Source organism: Felis catus, chromosome X (assembly GCF_018350175.1).
Source record: "Felis catus isolate Fca126 chromosome X, F.catus_Fca126_mat1.0, whole genome shotgun sequence".
Classification (NCBI taxonomy): Eukaryota; Metazoa; Chordata; class Mammalia; order Carnivora; family Felidae; genus Felis; species Felis catus.
This window is the reverse complement of record NC_058386.1, coordinates 27,881,726-27,903,690: the sequence shown is the minus strand read 5'-3', so window position 1 is coordinate 27,903,690 and position 21,965 is coordinate 27,881,726. Positions and strand designations below refer to the sequence as shown.

The 21,965-nt window shown below is 35.8% G+C and overlaps 1 protein-coding gene across 13 annotated transcripts in view; it reads left to right on the top strand.

Moving 5' to 3' along the window:
* DMD (dystrophin) overlaps positions 1-21,965 on the top strand; it is a 2,379,610-nt gene that overhangs the window by 1,217,179 nt on the left and 1,140,466 nt on the right. For all 13 annotated transcript variants that reach the window (XM_045050793.1, XM_045050788.1, XM_045050791.1 and 10 more), the window contains one exon: positions 8,194-8,388. In XM_045050793.1, coding sequence (XP_044906728.1) covers positions 8,194-8,388 — 195 coding nt within the window. The remainder of the gene's footprint in view (positions 1-8,193; positions 8,389-21,965) is intronic.

Below are 21,965 nucleotides of genomic sequence, written 5' to 3'. Positions count from 1 at the left end.
TAGTTTGCTCTCTAAGAGACTCTTATGGTTTACTTCCCTCTCTCTTTTTTTTTTCACTTCCCATATGTTCATCTGTTTCATTTCTTGAATTCCACATTTGTATCAGCATTATCAACAATAGCCAAACTATGGAAGGACCCCAAATGTCCATCGACTGATGAATGGCCATTTATTGTTTTTACCATTTTATTTTATATTATTCATCATGATAAGTGTACTCTCTAATCTCCATCCCCCATCTTCCCCCATCCATCCACCCATCTTCCCTCTGGTAACCATTAGTTTGTTCCCTATAGTTAAGAGCCTGTTTCTTGGTTTGTCTCTCTCTCTCTCTCTCTTTTCCTTTGCTTATTTGTTTTGTTTCTTGAATTCCACATGTGTGAGATCGTGAGGTATTTGTCTTTCTCTGACTGACTTAACACTATCATATTTTAATAAAAAATTCATTCAAAACCAGAATTATGCCCTGGGCATATTCAAAAATATGTACTTAGTTGCCAGATTAAATAATGTGGAGATAAATGATGGCCAGGTTTTCTGAGATGTTAGAGAAGTGTAACACATCAATTAATATTGTGAACCTGCTCTGCAAAATCTGCTCAAACTGGGAGAGCCACAGGAATATAGAAATTAAGCAATATGGTAGTATGCTATATAACTGCAGAATTTAAAGTAATTCCAAAGTTATTTTTCTTGTGTTAATTTTATTTTCAATTTAAACTGAATACATGTATATATGTATATGTGTGTTCATTTTCACGTGAACATATGAAAAATTCCTTTGCCAGGTATTGCCAAGTTAACATGTCAGAATAGCTTCCTATCAGAAAATTGATACTAGATACATAAATTAAAATTTTTACGTGGACAGTTTGGGAGGAGTTCACAAGGATTAAAAGGACTTCTTGACTGTATGTCTTCTCAGATACGCCAATCCACTGAGAGGCATTGCGGGCCTCCATGAAGGGACTAAAATTAATATCTCCTAGAAGTATCTCTATAACAATATCCCAAATAATTGCTTCACTTTTGTTCACGTACAGTGTTTCACATTAATAACAGAGACAACTGACAAGCCAACTTGTGCACGTGTAACAGCGTGGGGTAGTAGTGGGCACTGAATTCGAGAAATGTGACTTGCTTAAATCAGAAATAGATTTAAATCCATACCAATGAAGATTACATTATGAAATGAAGGAAACACTCCTGTGTGAATTTTGGGAATTCCAAAATAGAAATTCTATGACAGCTGCAGACCCCAGCAGTTCTGGTCAAACATGTAGTTAAAAAATTATCTTTTTACACTAATAATTTCTTTATTCACTTATTCAACAAGTATTTATAATAGCTTTCTATATGCTAGGTACTATGCTTGAGTCTTTGATACATATATTTTCTGTTGTAAGGCCCCGAGGGTCTATAACCTTATCTGTGAAATTACCATGTTAGTTTTCTGGTGATTTCTTACAAGGTAGACGCTATATGTTCACACTGACCTTAGTGGGAACCAAAGCCCTTTTTCTTTCACTTCTCTTACAGGCTGTACTTAGTGACTAGAATTCTACCAAGTCACTAATTTATGTTAATTTACTGAAAATCCTTATTAAAATGCAAATGTTATCCTGTGGAGGCTAACTCTTTAAACCACTATAAGCCATTAACACATTATCAAGATTTAGTTTATCAGTTTAAGTAGATATTAATTTAGCTTGGCCCTGAGGTGTGGTTCTGATGGTATGGAAGAGAAGAATCGCCATGAGGCAGATCAATAAGCAAGTCCAGCAGCCAGACCCTTGATACAGGATACTATACATACCTGGCCTCCTAGAAGTAGGACATACGTAGAGCCTGGCAAATCCAGCTTCGACTGCACACCCATTTCAATGATACCCTGTCTTGTACCAAAAATTTGTTCCAATTTTAGAAGATAAATAATGTGGCTCTAAAGAATGATGTGCTGCAATAATTTGCACTGATTATTATTTAGTGTTTCTTACTATTTTGAACAAAAAGGGGGTACATTATAAGCTTCTTGCAGTTTGTTGATCCTTAATGATCATTTGAGGATCGATCTGTTTTTTCTTACATAGCTTTACACAGACAATTTTCTAGATGCTGCGGTAAAGCGGGTGGGAATACCTAAGAGCAAACTCTCCATTACTATTTTCTGTATGAAAGATCATAACCAATCCATTAGGATTCATTAGGCTGATTATTTAAAGTCTTTCTACCCACCAACTTAATTAAACGCATAGAAGCCTGAGTATTGTGAAAATGCTAGTGTTGCCCTGGCATTTATGTGCATTCAGAACCGTAAACAGGAAAGACTAAACTTATACATATCTCATCTGCACCATATTCTGGTTTCTTGTGTGCTTTATTATTTGATTCTTTTTTTCTGAGGATTAATGTAGGATTTTTGGCCAAATTGGATTTTTTGCCTTGCCTTTTTAGGCTTGTAATTTGACTTGCCTTTATAGGCTTGATCGAGGAGAAATAAATAAAAATAGCTCAGGTGTCTTTCTTACCATAATGATCCCTACAAGGAAACTTAATTGTCTTTCTCTGAATACTTTTGAAACTGAGAAAGGGAGCTAAGTTCTTTTCCATTTCCTTGTCATTTATGACGCATTAGAACCCATATAAAGTCTGTAATCCTGTTTGGGATTTATATGCTATTTTGTTATTATTTCAGAGTAATCTATATATTTAAGAATGCCCTTTTGAGGAAAGATAATCAGATATAAATGAACAGATTTTCATAATATGGGTCAGTTTAATCATTAATAAGTAATCTTGCTTTCTTTTAAAGATTTAGCCCATCTTTGTCTTTATTAACTCTAATGGAATTTTTTAAATGACTGCATTATTTTATTGCATTTTTTTGTCCAGATTCCAGTCTATTTTTGTTAGACTTTGAATGTGTTGATGTATTTTCTGTATACCATATTTATATTAGATATATTGGTATTTTAAGGAATATATCATAAAAATATGGGATATAGTACATTTTTCTTTTTGAGTTTCTTTGACCTCATAAATCATAAATGGGCCAGTAACCACAACCCATTTGAAATTTATATTGAGGTGAGAGAAATCGTTTAAATCATGGAGGAAAACATTTTGTTTTAAAAACTTAGATATAATGCACTATTTGTTTCAAAACAGGATTGCTTCTCTCTTATGTAGTTATGTGGTCCTTCAAGAACCACATTTTAAGTGATAAAAAGAATGTGATAACTGGAGGTTCAGAGAAACCAAAGTTTATTAAAAACTTTATGAGTGATACCCATGCCTACTTACAAAGCTCAGAATCTCAAAACTGTTTTCACTTCACCTTTAGATGTTACAAATCATAGTTTTATCCTATCACAGTCCTTTTAAGCATCAGTTGAGTTTTCCATTGTTTAATAAAGATAGTACTTTGGGACTTTCTTCCACATCTCTTGATTTTCATTTCCAGAAAATAAAGACAGTATGTTCTTTTGGGTATATATGGTTAGATATGAATATGAACAGAGAGAAATAAAATGAATTAGTATGACTACAGCACTTCCTTGCTAATGATGCATGAATATCTATAATGATATAAGGTGGTAAAGAATATTAACAAAAGCAAGCTGATTTTCAAAAGGTTAGACAGGATTTGTACACATCAGAATTCAGAAGGATATAATTATTCAAGGCAGAGTTAATGAAATTCAGAGGAAAAGGCAAAATCTGAATATGAGTGCATGGATTTTGCATAAAGAGGAGAAAATGAACATGATACTTCCAATTACACTGATTTTTTTTTTAAATAACTGTGTGAGATTTTTATTAAACGAACTGCAAAGTCATTCATTGGTTATAGTGGATTTATTATAGACCTGCATGACTGTGTCAAACAATGATCTATTTTGAAGTGTAGATAGCAAACTACATCTCCAAATTTCTGACTCTGTTGATTAAAATTTTGGTTGTTTCTTGTATATGCAACTTTTGTTTCTCTATATTAAAATTTATTGCACCTATTACAATTTTATAATAAAGGAGAATATTCAAAATTTATAAAACCGAATTTTCTAAAAAATGAGTTGATAGAGTCCCAGTGGTGTCAAAGAATTATTTTGAGATTCTTGTATTTCTCATAAATGCTCACAGGATCATTGCCTAGCTTTTCTCTAGTCAAGTGATAGGTACCATTTAACTTCTCCTGTCTGTCATGACTGGATACCATGTATCAAGATGATAGGCAGAACTAAATCCTCTACTATCTCAGTCTTCATTAAATATATTCAATGTGTGGTTATTAACCTTTTAGAATTTTATTTACAAAATACACCTGAATCACTGTCCACAGGTAAATGTAACTGGATGGCATTTTAGGAATTATAGGTACTCTAGTTATTATTATTTTTTTTTTACAAAAGAAAAAAAGAAAGAAGATCACTGATTTATCAGTAGTGTAGGATGGCAAAGATTACATTGTTCTTCTCATTCATATCTTTTCTAAAGTGATAGAATATGCCCTTCTAGTTCTTTGATTGTTCTCTTCAACCATAATAGTTTTAGTATTTCTCAATATTCCGGAGAATATCTTCATGCCATGTGAGCATGGAGTGAATAGGTTATGCTATAATTAGTCCACTTATTTTCATGAATTGATACCATTTGCTCTAAGACTTGTATATGATAGTCTTGAAAATAATCGCAAAATACATATTAATAGAGCATGCCTCATGTGCAATATATTGGCAAATGTTTCTTTGAAATGTATTGCCTTCAAGTTGGTGATGGTGATGGCTTCGTTCTTAAAGACAATAAAAAACAAAAATGGTTTCTAGAACCAGATGTAAAATTTCAATTCTTTGAAAACTTCTGAATTTAAATAGATGTCACCTAACAATCCCCTAAGAGAGATTTCCATTGAAATATAGGTGAAAATGGTTTTGCTCTTGATGTGATGATGAATATTTCTTATGTGGGAAAGAAGCACTTGGATCAATATGTAATAAAATAATCTAAGACAGACATTTAGTCAAGTAGTGAAAAACTTAACAAATGTGAAGCCAGAGGACAGTGTGCAATGCACATTCGTAGATCCCTGGCTGAGGGCTACAGAACTTTGTGGTTAGCATTATTATTTAAGTAAATCTCATTTTTTAGTTTGTATTTAAATTTTTTAATGTTTATTTTTGAGAGAGAAAGAGCGACACAGAGTGTGAGCAGGGGAGGAGTGGAGAAAGAGGGGGAGACAGAATCTGAGTCAGGTTCCAGGCTCCAAGCTGTCGGCCCAGAGCCCAATGCGAGGCTCGAGCTCACAAACCGTGAGATCATGACCTGAGCCGAAGTCGGAAGTCAGAGGCTCAGCCGACTGAGCCACCCAGGCTCCCCTAAATAAATCTCATTTTTAAAAAGAAAACCTTTATTTGAGTATAGTTGGCCCACAGTGTTACATTAGTTTCAGATGTACATTTTTATAAAATTCCTGTATGTGCAACAAAATATCATTAGCCAAAAACACCAAAGAATTAGAAACTTGGGTTTTAAATTGTGTTTCTGGAAGTTAAGTCCAAGGCAGTAGTCAACTTTGAGTTTATTTTTAGTGCTTCTCGACTCTATTGTATTTAACTGTTAAGTTCCTTGCTGTCGATAATCCATAATTATTATATTTGCGAGTCATTAGTATGAATCTAAGATAGCTGAGAGTGCCTCAAGGGTAGCTAATGAAGATCAAGGAAACTACATGTCAAAAAAGAAACAGAAGATGTAAAAACTTAGAATTATTTTCCTTTTAAGAGAAAATGATATGGATAGGCATTAAAACATTTTGGAACTCACACTGATCTTATTTTTAAGTTTGTTTGTTAGTTTCCATAGCAGTTGCTATGGAAGACAGTATGGAGGTTCCTCAAAACATTAAAAACACCAATACTATGTTATCCAGAAATCCGTCCAGCAATTCAAAAACCTTGAAATCGGGACTTCTTTTTTTATGTTTATTTATTTAATTTGAGAGAGAGCAAGAGCACATGAGAGGGGCAGAAAGAGAGAGAGAGAGAGAGAGAGAGAGAGAGAGAGAGAGAGAGAGAGAGCAGGAGAGAGAATCCCAAGCAGGTTCCTCACCATCAGTGCAGAGCCCAATAAGGGGCTTGAACTCATGAACTGTGAGTTCATGACCTGAGCCAAAATTAAAAGTCGGACACCTAATCGAATGAGCCACCCATGCGCCCCCACGCTGATTTTTTTTTTAATGAAATTCAGATGTTCTCTAAATATTTTGAAGATATGTCTCATTCTAAAACAACCTGCTTGGTTAAATGTATACATACACAAATACATGGATATATACATATGCAAGAGAGAGATAAACTACTACTTGTTTTCTACCCAACTTTGTCCCAAATAACAAAAACCACTACTGTATAAAAACTTACAGGTATAAAATGTATACAATTGAAAAGCAAGAAAATTGAACCATTACCAAAAAATACTGTAGGAACATTCTGGTTTCAGATAATGTAGAACTATCTTTCCTTCAGGAGTTGAAGAAATTTATGTAAATAAGAAAAACAACTTATTAACCTGGAAATTTTTAAGAACAACATCCACCAGTCTAATAGAATATATGAAAGTCATAATAAATTCGATTGACTTGTGTTAACTCTACTAGTTAGTATTAAATTAATGTGTTAGTGGAAATTGCACATTCACATGTCTGCCGATTTATTTTTTCTTTTAAACTGCTGAAATGGTTTGAAATGAAGAGATTGAGAATTTAAATTTAAAAATATGTGGTTAAATCTGTGGGTTGTCCTCTTTAAACTGTAGCCCAAAATTCTATTATTATTTTGAATGCAGAATTAGAAGTGCAGGCAAATTATCATTCTATTCATGATGAAAGCATATGTATCATGTATTTTGGTCGAGATATACACACAAAATCGAATTTTGTAAAAAGTACAATTCTGTCATTTAAGCTAATTGGTGTAATTCTGTGAATTTGCAGTGTTATAAGTAAATGAGACATCTAAGTTGCAATTATTTTCATATTATGTAAGAACTGAGTACAAGAATTCTGGACCTGAGAAATTAATAAGAACGCATACATAGTCCAGCTGATAATTTTACTCATCTTTACATGGATTCAGTCTGAAATTCTAAGCTCCATTTAATTGCATTCCTGCAGTAATGAGGATGGTCTTGTCATAAAACCTGTGCAGTAAGAAATGGCTGTGTTAGCATGCTTATCATCAGAACTCCTCTAGAGACCCTGTCACTGAAACCCTCAGCTGACCCCATCAACAGGCAGATGGCAGTTGATCAATTCAAAACGAAGTTACTGGAAAACTAATTTCAATTACAAGAGTTTTGTTGCTTATAGTATAGACAGAAAAGAGCAGAGGTCATTTCTCTCTCTGAATTTGCGTGCCAAATAGTATTTATTTCATGCTCTTATAAGGAATAAGGGAAGAGGTTCTATTGGCCAAATCCAAAAGGAATCTAAACTCCCAATTCCCATCGATCCTAGTGCTTGAATGGCAGGTAGGAAAGTGTAGACGGAGGACAGGCTAGTACTTCCTTGGACCTTAGGGCTTTCTGGAGTTCTCATTAAAATGGGAATCCCATTCTCAGTCTTCCTCATCTCGTGCTTCAATTATCGGTTAACTTAACAAGAAACTAGCATCAAATAGGGGAGCCGATGCCTGAAATTTGGAGGAGAAGGGTACTGAATATAAAGGTATATACCAGCCAAAACCACTTTGGCCCTTTTTTACTTCAATCAAGATTAAGGGGAAAAGTATAGGAGAAGTTCCTTTGGTAGAAAAACCACACATGTAGACTACCCCTCCCCCAATTCTACTTCATACCTAATTTTCCAGGAAGCTAAGAATTACATTTTAAAAACCAATTATGAAAATCATCCTTTTCTTAGAGTAAAACTATCCCTCTCATGACCTTATGGCTCTTGGTCTTTCATTCTCATAATCGTGGTACTAACGTGTATGTATGTCTTATTTTTAAACGCTTCTAACACTTTCTGCAAGAAGAGGGTATATAAATAATAACCCTTTTACTAGACTTACCATCATGGATTTTTGTTCATTTTCAGCCCTCTGCCAGCTCTAGACTGGAATTTATATAAATTCAGTAGAGGTCTTTTCATTATTAGGAAGCTAAAAGAATTCTTCTTTTGTATATCTATACCAGCACACAGTCCATGAAGAATCGATGATGGTGATGACTGAAGACATGCCTTTGGAAATTTCTTATGTGCCTTCTACTTACTTGACTGAGATCACTCACGTCTCACAAGCCCTGTCAGAAGTGGAACAACTTCTTAATGCTCCTGACCTCCGTGCTAAAGATTTCGAAGACCTCTTTAAACAAGAGGAGTCTCTGAAGGTAAAAGCAAAGCATTTTTGTTAAATTTTACAATATACTCATCTTGATCATTTGCAGGAAGAAAACAGTTGACCTAAATGTACACACTGAAGGCATTTTGACTCCCCTATCGAATTACTAGCACATTCCACGGGATGCTTAGTTGTAGAAATCCGGGGTAGAGAGAGAAACATAGAAGAGGGATTTTATAATATTTAATGTTGAGAGACTTTCTAAAAGAGGGAAGAAACAAAAAATAATAGTTTCACATCGATTTAGGGCAGAAAGGACTCACCCAAAAATAAGCTTTGATAGGGGAACAGTATATTCGCACCTAATACATTCCTTTCTCCTCCCATAAAAGAGGGAATTAGAGGAGATTTTAAATTTTATCTATTAAAAAATACAAAAGAATAAATTATATCTATTGCCTATAGTTTTAACTTAATATATATATTCATTTTAGAATTAGTTCCAGTATCAGTACTATAATATATGGAGTCTAATCAAATAGAAAGCAATGAAATATTTTCTCTAAAATTACCAGCCAAAGGCTACCAACCAAATCCAGTTTTGTCTTTGTTTTTGTTTTTGTTTTTTTCAAACCACCAACTGCAAATTTCTGAATCCCAAATGAAGGCAAAACATGATGAGGGAATAGCCTTTGAATTATAGAGGGAAGTATCTGAACCTAAATGAACGCAGCATCAAGAAAATGTACACAATAATGTGGGCCTCAAGACAATTTTTGAGATCATACATTTTACACTCAGAATGAAATAGTATAGCTTGGTATTTTTCAATGCAAATAGTGGGAGATTATAGACAGAAGGTAAGTTCACTGTCAGCAGCACCTATTAGCCAAAGTGTCTTATACGCTAAATGATTTTTTGAGAACTCATTCCATATCACACATTTGTCTGCATAGGTATACAAATAGATAAAGCTGTTTGTTTGTTTTGGAAATCGGAGCTGCGGTATCTTGAGTCACTTGAATTTCCTATCTTATGTTGTATCAAGTAAGCTATAAAATTACATGCTAAAATAAGAAACGCATGGATCTCTGGAACTATTCCATCCATTTCAGTATGGTGTTCTTTCTTAGTATTTTTGAAATAAAAGTCAGATCGCTGACGGATACAGTGAAGAAAAGAAACCCAATCAGTTGATAAAGGATACATGCCAGCATTCCTGTCATTATTCACATTCACTAATTTCACATGACAGCACAGTTTATAAGTTCATCATTGTCATTCAACATGTAAATTACTGCTAATGAGGTAATATTCATTTCATTCCATGTTCGTGGACATATGGGTCAGGAGAGCAGTGACCCTAAACTTATTAAGTTGCCCATTGAATATCTTTGTCTCCATACCTCTTAACCTGGCACACTCAGAATTATGGGCCCCTGGCTATGCTCAGCTAATCATTTGTTCTTCCAGATGTATTTAAGAGTATTCTAGCTATTGCCAATTGTGATGGTATTGATTACTGTGGTTTGTAAAGAGGTATTATTGCAGGTTTAATTTAACCGGATTATTGAATCCTCATGAGATGCATTTTTGGGCATAATTCCAGCTCACCACCAGCAAATCTCCTGAAGCAGGGAAATGGGCTTCCTACCTCTGTGGGCCTTTTGAAGAGGATAGTTTTGATCTCAGTCTTTTCAATGAATATGTATTTCCTCTTAAAGGCATTCATCATTGTCATTATCCAGTAGTAAAAATAGAAAAGTAGCACATAAATTGTACAGCTGCTGGTTGGGAAGGTTTGAAATTAAATTGTGGTTGACTTTATTCCTGAAAGATTTGCATGAATCAAATTACAGAACTGTAGTAGGCATTGTTGTGGTTTAACATACATATTCTTGAAAGTACAATACAACACAAGTAATGTGTAATAAGTTAAAATAATTACTTTCTGAACATAATACTGCTAATATAGCCCATATAATTTCCATAGAGTTATTGAATTAGAAAGCCACCTAATCATTTTGACAAAAACAAAGCAGATAAATACCTGTTTACATATGGAAATCTGCATTTAATAGCTAATACATGAGCTAAGGCATAACTAGCAATGAATGAGAAATACATAAAAACTATTTATTCTTATATCAAAGCCAATACTCGCATTGTGAATCAATTGACTGTGTTTGTTTGTATATAAAAATTTATAACCATTGCACAAATGATATTACAATAGTTTTGAAAGAATTTAAAGTTTTGAAAGTCTCAATCACTATGAGGAATGGCTTATACTTTATTTTTAAGAAAAACTGTGAACTGTCTTAATACAATTTGCTCAAATATAATTACTACGTTAAGTCATGAAAGCCTGCTTCAACATGCCTTTTATGAAAGTGTGAGCATAAAAGAGGGTAGAACTCTGAGTGCCAGGGATCGAGGGTAGGGAGAAATGGGGAGTTGCTGTTCAGTGGGTATAAAGTACAAATGGAATCAGTTCTAGAGATCTGCTGTACGACATTGAGCCTATAGGTAACAGTAAGAGGCTAGATATCATATTAAGCCTGTTATTAAGTTGTTCTTACGACAACACAAATGATAATAAAGCATAAACATAGAACTTTTTAAGTCTCCAAAAGTTTGATCCCTGAGAGTTTTAAATATTTAACATCTCGTGAAAGCAGAAATGATTTATTTAAGGGGCCCAAATGGAAAGGATTTATCCTAATGCTGTCATATACCTGACTTTACTGAAAACTTCAGTTGTATTGGCATCTCCAGTATTCTTGGGGCCTCACCCATACCCCCTCCACACTCAGGGTTCCTTGTACTGTGACTGGCAGCTGCCACCTGCAGGTGCCTGGGACTCTGCCCAGAGCTCTCTCTAGTCATCCAGACTTATAAGTGTCAGGGAGTTAAGGCTCTGCCTCCCCACCATCTCCCAACAAACCTCAACCAGTGACAGGTAGTTTTCTATGGATAAAGACTGAGACCCACTGTGCACAGTAGAAATCTTCCTCATATTACAGTCGTTAACTGGTTTTCTCACCTATCCTCTCTGACTGCCTTACCAGGGCTTCCTGGGATCATTCCCAAGTAACTCATGTGCCTATATGTTCTAGTCTTAGAATCTGCTTCTAGGGCATCCAACCTTCGATAATTTTGAAAGAAATAATAGCATATACACTGTTTAGTCAGCATTTACTAACAGAAATCTTGGAAAATACTCCATTCAGGTTGATGACTGTGCTACTTCCCCACTAAGGAGCCCCTTAAGTTGCTTAATTAGACCTTGGCATTAATAAAGTAAGCTTCGAGGACAAAAATAAGAGCATGGATTAGAATAAGGGTGACAATGGGGTTTAATCTTTTGCTATAATAAGAATTAGTTTTTATCCACTGGTCAGGCACTGTTAATAATCTACCTATATTAACTAATTTAATCCTCACTACAAATCTATGAAATATGAAAAATTATTTTCCGCATTTGAAGATGAAAAAAAAACTAAAGAAATAGAGAGTAACTTGATAAAGTTGGCGCAGCTCATATTGATGGAGCACAGATTTGAACGCAAGCAACACAGCTCCAGGGTCTGAGCTGTTAACCACTGTACCATACTACCTCACGAGGTTTTTTTCTCGGGTTCTCTGTTGAGCATACCAAACATGAATTTGGACAAAACACAGTAGAATATGGAGGTCTGTCATGCCCAGTTTGTAGGAAAAATGTCCTGAGTTCTCATTGTCTATGAATCCATGAAGGTTTAACAAGATTCCATAAAAGGAAGGAAGGGAGGAGGCAAGGGGGGGGGGGGCGGAGGGAAGAAGAGAAAAGGAAAAGGAAGGAAAGAAAGAAGTCAGACATGAATCATCTCACTTCTTTCTTCTAAGCTGATGATAGTACACATGCTCTGGTTGAGGTGAATAGAAATTGTTTGTGGTTTTGGTAGGCAAGAGAGTGACAAGAAGTGTGGACATGTGAAAAAAGCTCACAGATGTTGACATGGCACTTGGGCCTAATGCACAGTTTAGAGAGGATCCAAGTAAACACAGCTATTGTTCAACCTCAACAGCACTTGGAAGAGCTTGTTGTGAGCTTAATGAGCCAAAGGCTGTAAAGCAAAGTCGCTCAGTCTTCTTAGACTGGTTCAGCTTTTATGTGGGGCCCTTGAGACCTAAGAGAAATTGTTAGGACAAGCTGCTAATCTAAGGAGTGAGGATTTTTGCATTCAAACATATTTATTAAGCTCTTATTATGTACCTGGCATCACTCTAAGTGCTTCACCACATCAACGGACCCTGCCGTTTTTGCCATAGCAGTGGGAGACAGCATGTCGGCAAACACAGAAGTAATAAATAAGTAAATCTTGTATATTTAAAGATGATACTTGTTATTAAAAAAAAACCCACAGAATTGGGTAAGGGGTATCAAATTACCAAAGGGGTAGGAGTAGGTGAAATGGAAAGAGGTGGGATTGCAATTTTAAGTAGGGTGGAAAGGACACTTGCACAAAGATTTGAAGAGACTAAGGGAGTCATCCTAGTGCTCAGCCTTGCTGTGTGGGCAGAGCGGATAGTCAGGGCAGAGGCCCACATGTTGGGAGCGTCCCTAACTTGATCACTGTACAGCAGGGTCGCCAGTGTGGCTGAAGCAGAATAAGTCAGAGGAGGGTAGTAGGACCCCAGATCAAAGGGTCTGTGGGTGGTGCAGATTGTGGAGGGCCTCGGGTGCTGTTGTAAAGAGTACCTTTTGCTCGGACTGAGAGAGGAGACATTGTAGACTTTTGAGGAGATGAATGGCATGATCTGGTTTGTGCTTTAAGTAGACCTAAAAGGGATCAAGAGTAAAACGAAGGAGAGCAATTGGAGAAGAGATGCTGGTGGTCTGGGCTAGGGTGGTTGCGAGAGATTCCCAGACCCTGGTAAAGTTTTCAAAGTGGAGGCAACAGATTTATTTCTCTATCCACACAGAGACTTGAGCATGGATGTATAAAGACCTATTCTCAGCAGATTTGGGCTCAGCAGAATTTAGGTGTCCTGTGAATTTGGCAGAGGATTCCTTGAGGGATGTAAGATTTCTTCTCACCGGTATTTATGCCTTCTGTCCTCATCTTGCCTTGAAGCAGGGGCAAAAGCCCTGGCAATGAGATCTTATCTCTCTGATCAGGATCTTTCTCCATTGGAATCTATTTCATCACATCTAAGCACACAATGATGCCGGTCATTTGAATGAGGAAAAAACTAGTACCATGTGTAAACTTTTTTAGCCTGGTATTAAGGGAATTAAATAATAGAAGGAGATACCTCACGTACAAATCTGAACCAAAGATCTGAAGGCAAATAAAAGAATGAATGTTTCTGCACACCTTGTAGCGCAGGGGCATACTACATAGAGCGTTAGATTTTTTTCACCGATTTAATAATATTCCAACAAGAGGAGTTTGCAATTATTCTAAATTAAGTAATCATGGAGCGTATAAAATGTCAAAGCAAAATTTGATTCTAAATGCTTTTTGAATTCTACTTAAATTAAATGTATTACCACATTGTAAAAACTGATCTTTTGGACTACATATAACATTTTGAATAATGTAATCATTTAGTGATTTCTCTGAGGAAAATCAAGTTTTTCAGCTAACACATTCATTCAGCTATAAATATAATTCCTTTCTTCAACTGTTTTTATCATTGGGGATTTATTTGTTCAATTTGCTATTTATATTTGTGAATTACTTTACAAATATTAATCTAGTCACTGTGATTTAAATCGTACTTCAGTCATTTTATCAGTACTTAATTTTTCATTCCTCTTCTAGTGAAGAGATTATAGATATTTACTGCATCGTAACCATGGCCAGCTCATATTTACTTGTGATTTTAGCACAGTTTTCTTTTATATCGTACACATGTCTCTCTTTTACAGGAGATAATCCGTTCTCTTCTGCCTGCCATTATTTCATCAGGCCCAACCATTGTCCTCCTTTGGCTCCCTAGCTGTAGTGTACTCCCATCTTTGCTAAAATGCACTTTGAGAACCACTCCTGCTTAATTTCTCTCAGCAAGACTATTTGGATCATCCCCATCCTATAAATTCAAGAAGTCAGAACTTTCCACATTAAAACATACAATTCATGAGGCTGGAGGAAGTTCGGAGGTCGAAATTCAGTTCTGGGGAGGTTTCCCTTCTGTTCATGACCAGTTCTCTTCTTTGACCAAGTCACATGCCATCTTCTGATGTGTGATATATGATTGCTGATTTGTTAGTTCTGCCAGGACCATGCATCCTCCTATGGAGAATGTTTCGGACAAAATCCGTTGTTGTATTTACAAAGTGCTGTTCACATGTGGACCATAAACCGCGCAGAAAAAGCAAAAGGATAACTTACCACAGAGCCACTAAAAATAACTTTAAGATTCTTCTTTAGAAGCTCCGAAAAATCTCATTAATAAGTACTTTAATGCCTTTTGATTGAACACTCTTCCCAATTTGATATGTCATTAATGTAGAGCCTAGTAGCTGGATGGGACATACAGAGGATAAGAATTAGATTTATTTAGGGTCTTGCCTTCATCTGTCAGATGAAGACAAATTCCAGAGAGTGAAAATGAACTGGAGTTTGAGTCTTTGGTGCGCCGTTTGCTCTTTTTCAATTTTCAGATAGATCTACTCCCCAATGACTGCTGTCACAACAGCCACTAATGGGTTTCTCTAATCTTTTTTTTTTTTCCTTAGAAATCAAAGTTGTGTGCTCTTCTATTAACCAAGTTACATAGGGTCTCAAGGCATTTTTGTTAGCTCATACTGCTTAAAGCTATTATTTTCAGCTACCCCAAATGTGAAAACAATAGTGCAGGGTTTTATAAATCTGAAGACACATGCAACATGCGCTTAAGTGTAAATATATCCATTTAACTGCAGCGCTGCATTTATTAAAATGGTGATAGTGAGTCAGCAACAGCAACAGATACAGTTTTCACCGCCTGCAATGGTTTGCAAATGAGCTATCTGCTCCTTCTGACCTGTTCCCTGTGGTGACCGGCAAACATCACATGCACAACCAACCAGGCAGAAAACACAGTATCTTTTGTTGTTCACCACTGGATCTACAAGTCCTAGAACAGTACCAAGCAGTTAATAGACACTCAGTGTGAATCTGTTTATGAATGAACGGCAGTCTTGTGAATCCAGATAGGGACTCCGTGATCTAAGAGGACAGAGCATTGTTAAGTTAATCTAGCAGTACCAAGCCTAAAAGGAGAAACAAAATTAGACTCTTTTATATTATATTCTTGGTCATTGATTTAAATCATCCAGACATAGGTGACTTCTAACAATCTGTGCACATATACTAGCACGGAGACATTTATGCTATCTAGGTTTGGACATACTGATTTTTAGGCCAATCACTTAGGAATGAATGTGGCAGGAAATCCACATGTCATTAAAATGTTAGTAATATTTTGCGTACACTGAGCTTGCATTATATGGTAAAGCACTGAATTGGAACAGAAAAGACTTAGATTTAGATCCCACATCTGACTCTTGTGTCCTTGAGCAAATCACGTAAGTCTCAGTTTTCTGAACTTTGAACTGAAATTAATGGTAATACCTGTCTCAGCCTTTTCAGCTGTACACTTGTGGAGATAAAGTGAAAGCATGTAGGATTATGTGAAAAAATTCTTGTAAAAATGTGTAATTATATAAATTTCACGATTTGTAAGACCCGTCTTCATCAAATACCCAAAATCTTAAAAATCATCATAAATTAAATTTTTATGGAAATAATCTTTTAAAACTGGTCTTTTAAAAAGCAGTAAACCTTATACAATTGCATATTTATGTGTAAAATACTTTAAATAACACGTTGACAACAGCATAAAATATACATAAAGTTGTTTCCAGATTTGGCAAATAGCCTAAAGTTTAAAAAAAAAAGTTTAAAGTCAACGAGAATGCACTGAGTCTAAAAAAAAACTTGTTTTTGACAAAAACTTCTTTTAGAGAATCTTATTTATGCTCATTTTCTTTGACTATATTTCCAACGCTAAGTATTACTTATGTGGGGGCAAACTTTTCCATTCTTCAATTAATTTCAGGTACTAAAAAATAATTCTTTGTTCTGTACTTCTCTTGAGGTTGTGAAAACTCTAGATCATTCCAAGTTTCTCTGCGCTATGGCTTTTACCAAGAATAAGATGCTGTTTTTTCAGTTTGTTTTGTTGTTTTGTTTTGAGTTTTGTTTTCCAGTGAAATTTGTTGAATTCATTTTTTCCCAACTCTTTTTCAGTAATTTACAATTCTTTGTTCAGATTACAGAACTATGAAAAAAAAGAACTTGATTTAAACTGTTTTAAAGCATTGAAGCTTCTCTTTCTTGGAGTTCCGGGATTTATTTTTATTACTTATTTTTTTTTCCTTTTGCCATTTAGAAAAGCTACTCTGTATTCATTTTCCTGCTTACGTCGGTAATCATGACCACATTAATACTATAATAGCTTTCAGTTGAGCCTTATGAAGTGACATTATGTAGATCAAAATGTTCAAATATTGGCAATTGTGTATAGTTCATTCTAATTCAGTGACTTTTCTCCAAGTCTACTTATTTCTAAATCCTAATGCATATCATTAAACATTCAAGGAAAAGAACTAAAAAGTTTCTTTTGTAAACCACATATAATTAATGGGCACCATTTACTTCCAATTCCCAAGTTGAATTTGCCACACTTTAGACAAAAGAGTAAAGAATGTTCTCAGCATTTGGGGCATCTGTGGGGCTTCCACAAAGGTAAAGATAGGAAGTAGAATGTTAGGATCCTCCTTCTGTATCATGTTTTGTTTTGTCATTCTTAAATTTTAGTTTAGGTTTATCTCAGAACGATGATATGAGACACCGGTTTTGCTTTCTCTGTCCCCCATCAAAAACACTTACGATGGAATGCATGTTCTCCCAACATCAACAACATTAATCATGTATAAAATAGGTAAAATATTACCAAATAGGTTTCCCGTTTTTTCCAAAACAGAGTACGTCATTTGTATTCTTACAGACTTAAGTATATCTTGTATAGTAGCTATCTATGAACTTGATTGATTACTCATACTGGATTTTCAGTTCTTTGTCAAAATAATAATATGCTCATGATGGCATATGTATACAGGATAAAAAGAGTGTAAAGGGAATAGAGGAAAGAAAAACATCCTGTCCACAGTTTTAAATCCCATTCCTCAGTGGTAATCATTTCTTTTAGGTTTCCCTCGATTGCTATATTGCCTTAGAATTTTTCTCCATAAAACCTACCTGCCCCTCCTCAACTCAGTTACACAAGACATAAAAGCATGCCCTGGTTCTAAAAAAATGGAAACATAAATGCCATATGTCTAATTTTGAAGAGAAATAGCATTTGCTTCCTTACAACTCTGCTTTGCTATGTGCAAGAGCCAATTTTTCTATCAAGACTTTCAATAAAGTGATTTAGACAATGTGCGCAACTCAACACAAAATGTACCTATCGCAAAATGACTTGTGAAATTGTTTCCAGTTTAGCTGGTGCTGATGGACTAGAATCATTGTCTTTGAGGAATACTTGGGGCAGTAAAGTGAAGGTTTTACATTTTTCTTTTCTTGTCGATGCTCTGTGGCATGTGAGAAACATGGGCAGAGGTAATTCTGAATGAAGGAGTTAGGTATCTGAGGTATCTGAGGAAACCATGGAGCAACTTAGCCAGAAATGCAGATGGACTGTTATTCTTCTATTTACTCTAATAGCTAAATAACCAGTAAAAGTGAAATCGAATAAACAGGGAAATAACTGAAGAGCTCACAACATCTGTTGGGACCTGAATGCGTATCTGCCATGGTTCAAGAACAGTGTAACAAAATCTTAAGGTTCAGTGATTCCATTCAAATTGGATTTTCATAAGCAAGTTAAGATTCAGAGCTTCAGCTCCACTTTTCCCTTCAAATCAAAAAATACTTATTAATGCTCAAATACTGGGTTTAACACTCTAAAAGAGAAATATAAGACTTGATCTCTGCGCTCTCATAATTTGTGACATTAATGGGATACACATATCAGAGTTATGCAAACAAGTTAGGAAGTAACGAAGGTAGGAAAGGCATAATATAGCCAAAATACCGTATGAGGAATACGTGAAACAGAATTCATGAGGAGGAGAAAGCAATTCAGAATTTAGAAAGCTGAAGCAGAATAGTTTTATAAAGGAGAAAGCCCTCAAATATCTGTAGTTGGATGTAATTGGAATTTGGACAGTACCAATAGCTACCACTCATTTATTTTGTCCCAGGACATGTTTTAAATTCTTTGCTTATGGTGAGTCATATGGTCATCACAACAACCTTATGAAGAAAGCACTCTTATTATACCCATATTCAGAATTATCCCAGCTAGAGATGGTGGTGGGTATCAGAGCGGTGGCAGGGTCAAATTCTGGACACATTCCAAAGGTCGAGCTCATAGGATTTGGTGGCCACTTGCGTGTAGGCTGGGAGAGAGAGAATTCGAGGATACCATGAATAATTTTGTCATGAACAACTGGGAGAATGGAGCTGCCGTTAAACTATATACTGTGGGCGATTGCAGGAGGATCAGGTTGGGGGAAAGATTTGGTATAAGTTTAGTGGTGATATGTTAAGCGTAAGATGTTTACTAGACATCCACGTGAATATCAAGGAGACAGTTGAATAGATACAAGTCAGAGTTCAGAAGACGATCTCGATTAGAGATGTACATATGGGGAAAAGTAGGGGTAATTTCTTAGCTCTTCTTCCACACTTGTTCACAATATGTATCTTTTCCTATGTTCATTTCCCAACCCTCTTTCCTTCTAACCCCACCTTTGTGGACAATCTCAGCCCCACGCCCATGACTTAAATATCAGTTTGACACAAATGGATCTTATTGGCAGAGGTAGAAAGCGGGAGAGGCAAGATGCCAACATAGCATCAAAGACCTATTGCTAATAGGGCCCAACAGAGGTGGCATCTGGCAGATGTAGGGACTCAGCCATTTAATGACAAACTCTGCTTAAGGCCACAGCAAGGTGTCTGTGGACTAAAAGAAATAGGATGGCAGAGGTAGACAGAGAAATAGAGAGGAAGCTGAGGCAGAGCCAAATGAGGTAAGACTAGGGACGCCAGGGCTATGTGATGAGGGTTATGCATAACAGTACTGAATGCTGCAGAGGAGGCAGTGAGGAAGCTGTTGATGAACCAATAAATCGAATTTTCCTTCAGGAAGTAAATACAATAAAAAAGAAAAAAAAAGAATTACAGGTGTTTATAACCAGCTGCTCACATGAGTCACTTTGAGAAATGAAGACTAAGGAATCACTTGGAAGCATTTATATATCTATATTTATATCAATATCTATTTTTATATTTATATATAATGAAGTTCAGTGTACTTCAAACCAGAATGTCATTATATGGGTGCAAGTCACCTTCAGGGGAAAGTATGCTAAATAATCAATTTCATATTTTTCATATTATCTTGTATTTTAGTTTATATGTTTATTTCTCTGGAACTGCATTATTTCAGTTCTAATACAGATTTTTTTCCACTTGCTGAAACAGTTTTACTAAGGGAACACTGGCAAAGTTTGAAGTAAAGATTTTATAAATAATGTCTGCATATGTTATTACAAACTTTCAAACAGAAGACAAAATTTCAGATTAATGTTTGCCTACACATCCTATAATCAACATATTTAAAATCCTGCCTTGGTAAGAGGTTTAAACTCATAGAGGTGTGTTTGATGTGACTCCTTCGTATAAATAGGATTACAGATACCTGTAAATCATAAGCATCCTTATTTTTTAATTGTGTGCTACAGTTTAAGCAAGTGCTGACTTGAATTTTCTGTTTGTATATGTGAGATGCCCACTTATTTTCTTGACTACAGGAAAGATACAACGGAAGTGATGGTATTTTAAATATTAGAGACCATACTGGCACTCTTAATGGTACTCTTAATGGTATTTTTGAGACAAATACGTAAGACACAAAATTAAAATTTCAGTAACTTCTTAAAAGTTTATTTTCATCAGAAGTGATTTATAATAAATCCACTTTATCAAATACCACCATCCCCTACTCCAGCCCTGTTCAATTTCCGCAGTATCTCCTTTGACATTCATACAAATAGGTTTACCATTTAGGTGGGCAAAGCCATGCTCTGTAATGAAACATTCTGACAGCAAGGGAGTAGTTGCTGCTTTACCTTAAATGGAAGAAAAACTGAACAGCAGAAATCCGTCCCTTATGATAGAGAAGACAGCATTGTGAAGAGTTACTTGAGAACTTTATCTCAACCTGATTAATTGGCAAAGGGGTCCCTTGTTTCGTTCCCTAGATAAATGGTCTGTAGTGTCTAGTTTCTCTTTTCAGCCCATTGAAGGCACTATCACACGGTACTTGAATCAACAAAGTACTTTTAGTTTCACATTGTTTGTGTTATGAATCCCCTTTAAAAAACTGCTTCTCTCTCGGGTGCCTGGGTGGCCCAGTAGATTGAGCGTCCAACTTCAGCTCACGTCATGATCTCATGGTTCATGAGTTTGAGCCCCACATCAAGGCCTTGCGCTGACAGCGTGGAGCCTGCTTCGGATTCTCTGTCTCCCCCACTCTCTCCCCACCGCCCCACTCTCTCTCTTTCAAAAATAAGCATTAACATTTTTTTAAAAAACCTGATTTTCTCTAAAGGGAGGTTCATGTTTTTAAATATCGTTTATGTCAAAGTTTAAGCTCATCTTATCATGTCTGTGTTTTCAAGGAACTCTTATTTAAACCACCAGCTTTTCAACTGGAAGCCTGACTTACAGCATCATAGTTCATAATCTTCTCTTTTTTCCTTATTTTACATACCCAGACCTCATCTCTCAGTTGAGAAAGTTATTTCGCTGCCTAATTTTTCCCTATTAGCAGTGTATAAATGAGGGTCTTATTTGACTTGATGCCATGAAGCAGAGCGGCAAGAATGCTATTTTAAAATACCAAAGACCTAAATCTTATGCACTCATGTACAAGTGCCTTCCGGAAATGAAAGTTTCCTTTGGCAGTAAGAGTGACTAAAAACCTCTGACAGAATCTAGATGGAGGGTAGGGAGGTTAATTCCTAGGGGCGTATCAAAATTAAGAGAAAATGTTGACTAAACAGGGGGTACCTCATGATTTGGCCATCATATTTTCAGGTAAGATAAGGAACTATTCAGGGATAGACATGAAAATAATATATTCTGTAGTGATCCTAAGGATTTTTCTATCACCATAGCAACTACAGGGACTATGGTTTCATTTTTAGAGGGTCAGAAACTGTAAAGATCACTTATTTCTAGACAAACCAAAATAGTAAAAAGCTATAAAAGATCTCATCTTTGACTTTAAACTGTGGAAACTGCTACAGAATTTTCTTTGGTGCATATACCATTTTTCTGTGTGCAGTGCCTCAGGGACAGGAGTATGTGTAGGGACTTTAAAAAAGGATTTCCTGGACTCCAGCCAATTTTGACAGCATTCTCTGAGAATGCACCAAGGAGCTATTATCTAGATATCCAGGGAGTGTGACATCCCCTGCCCCAGTTTTTGCTTTTTGCTTTTCTCATTTAAGAT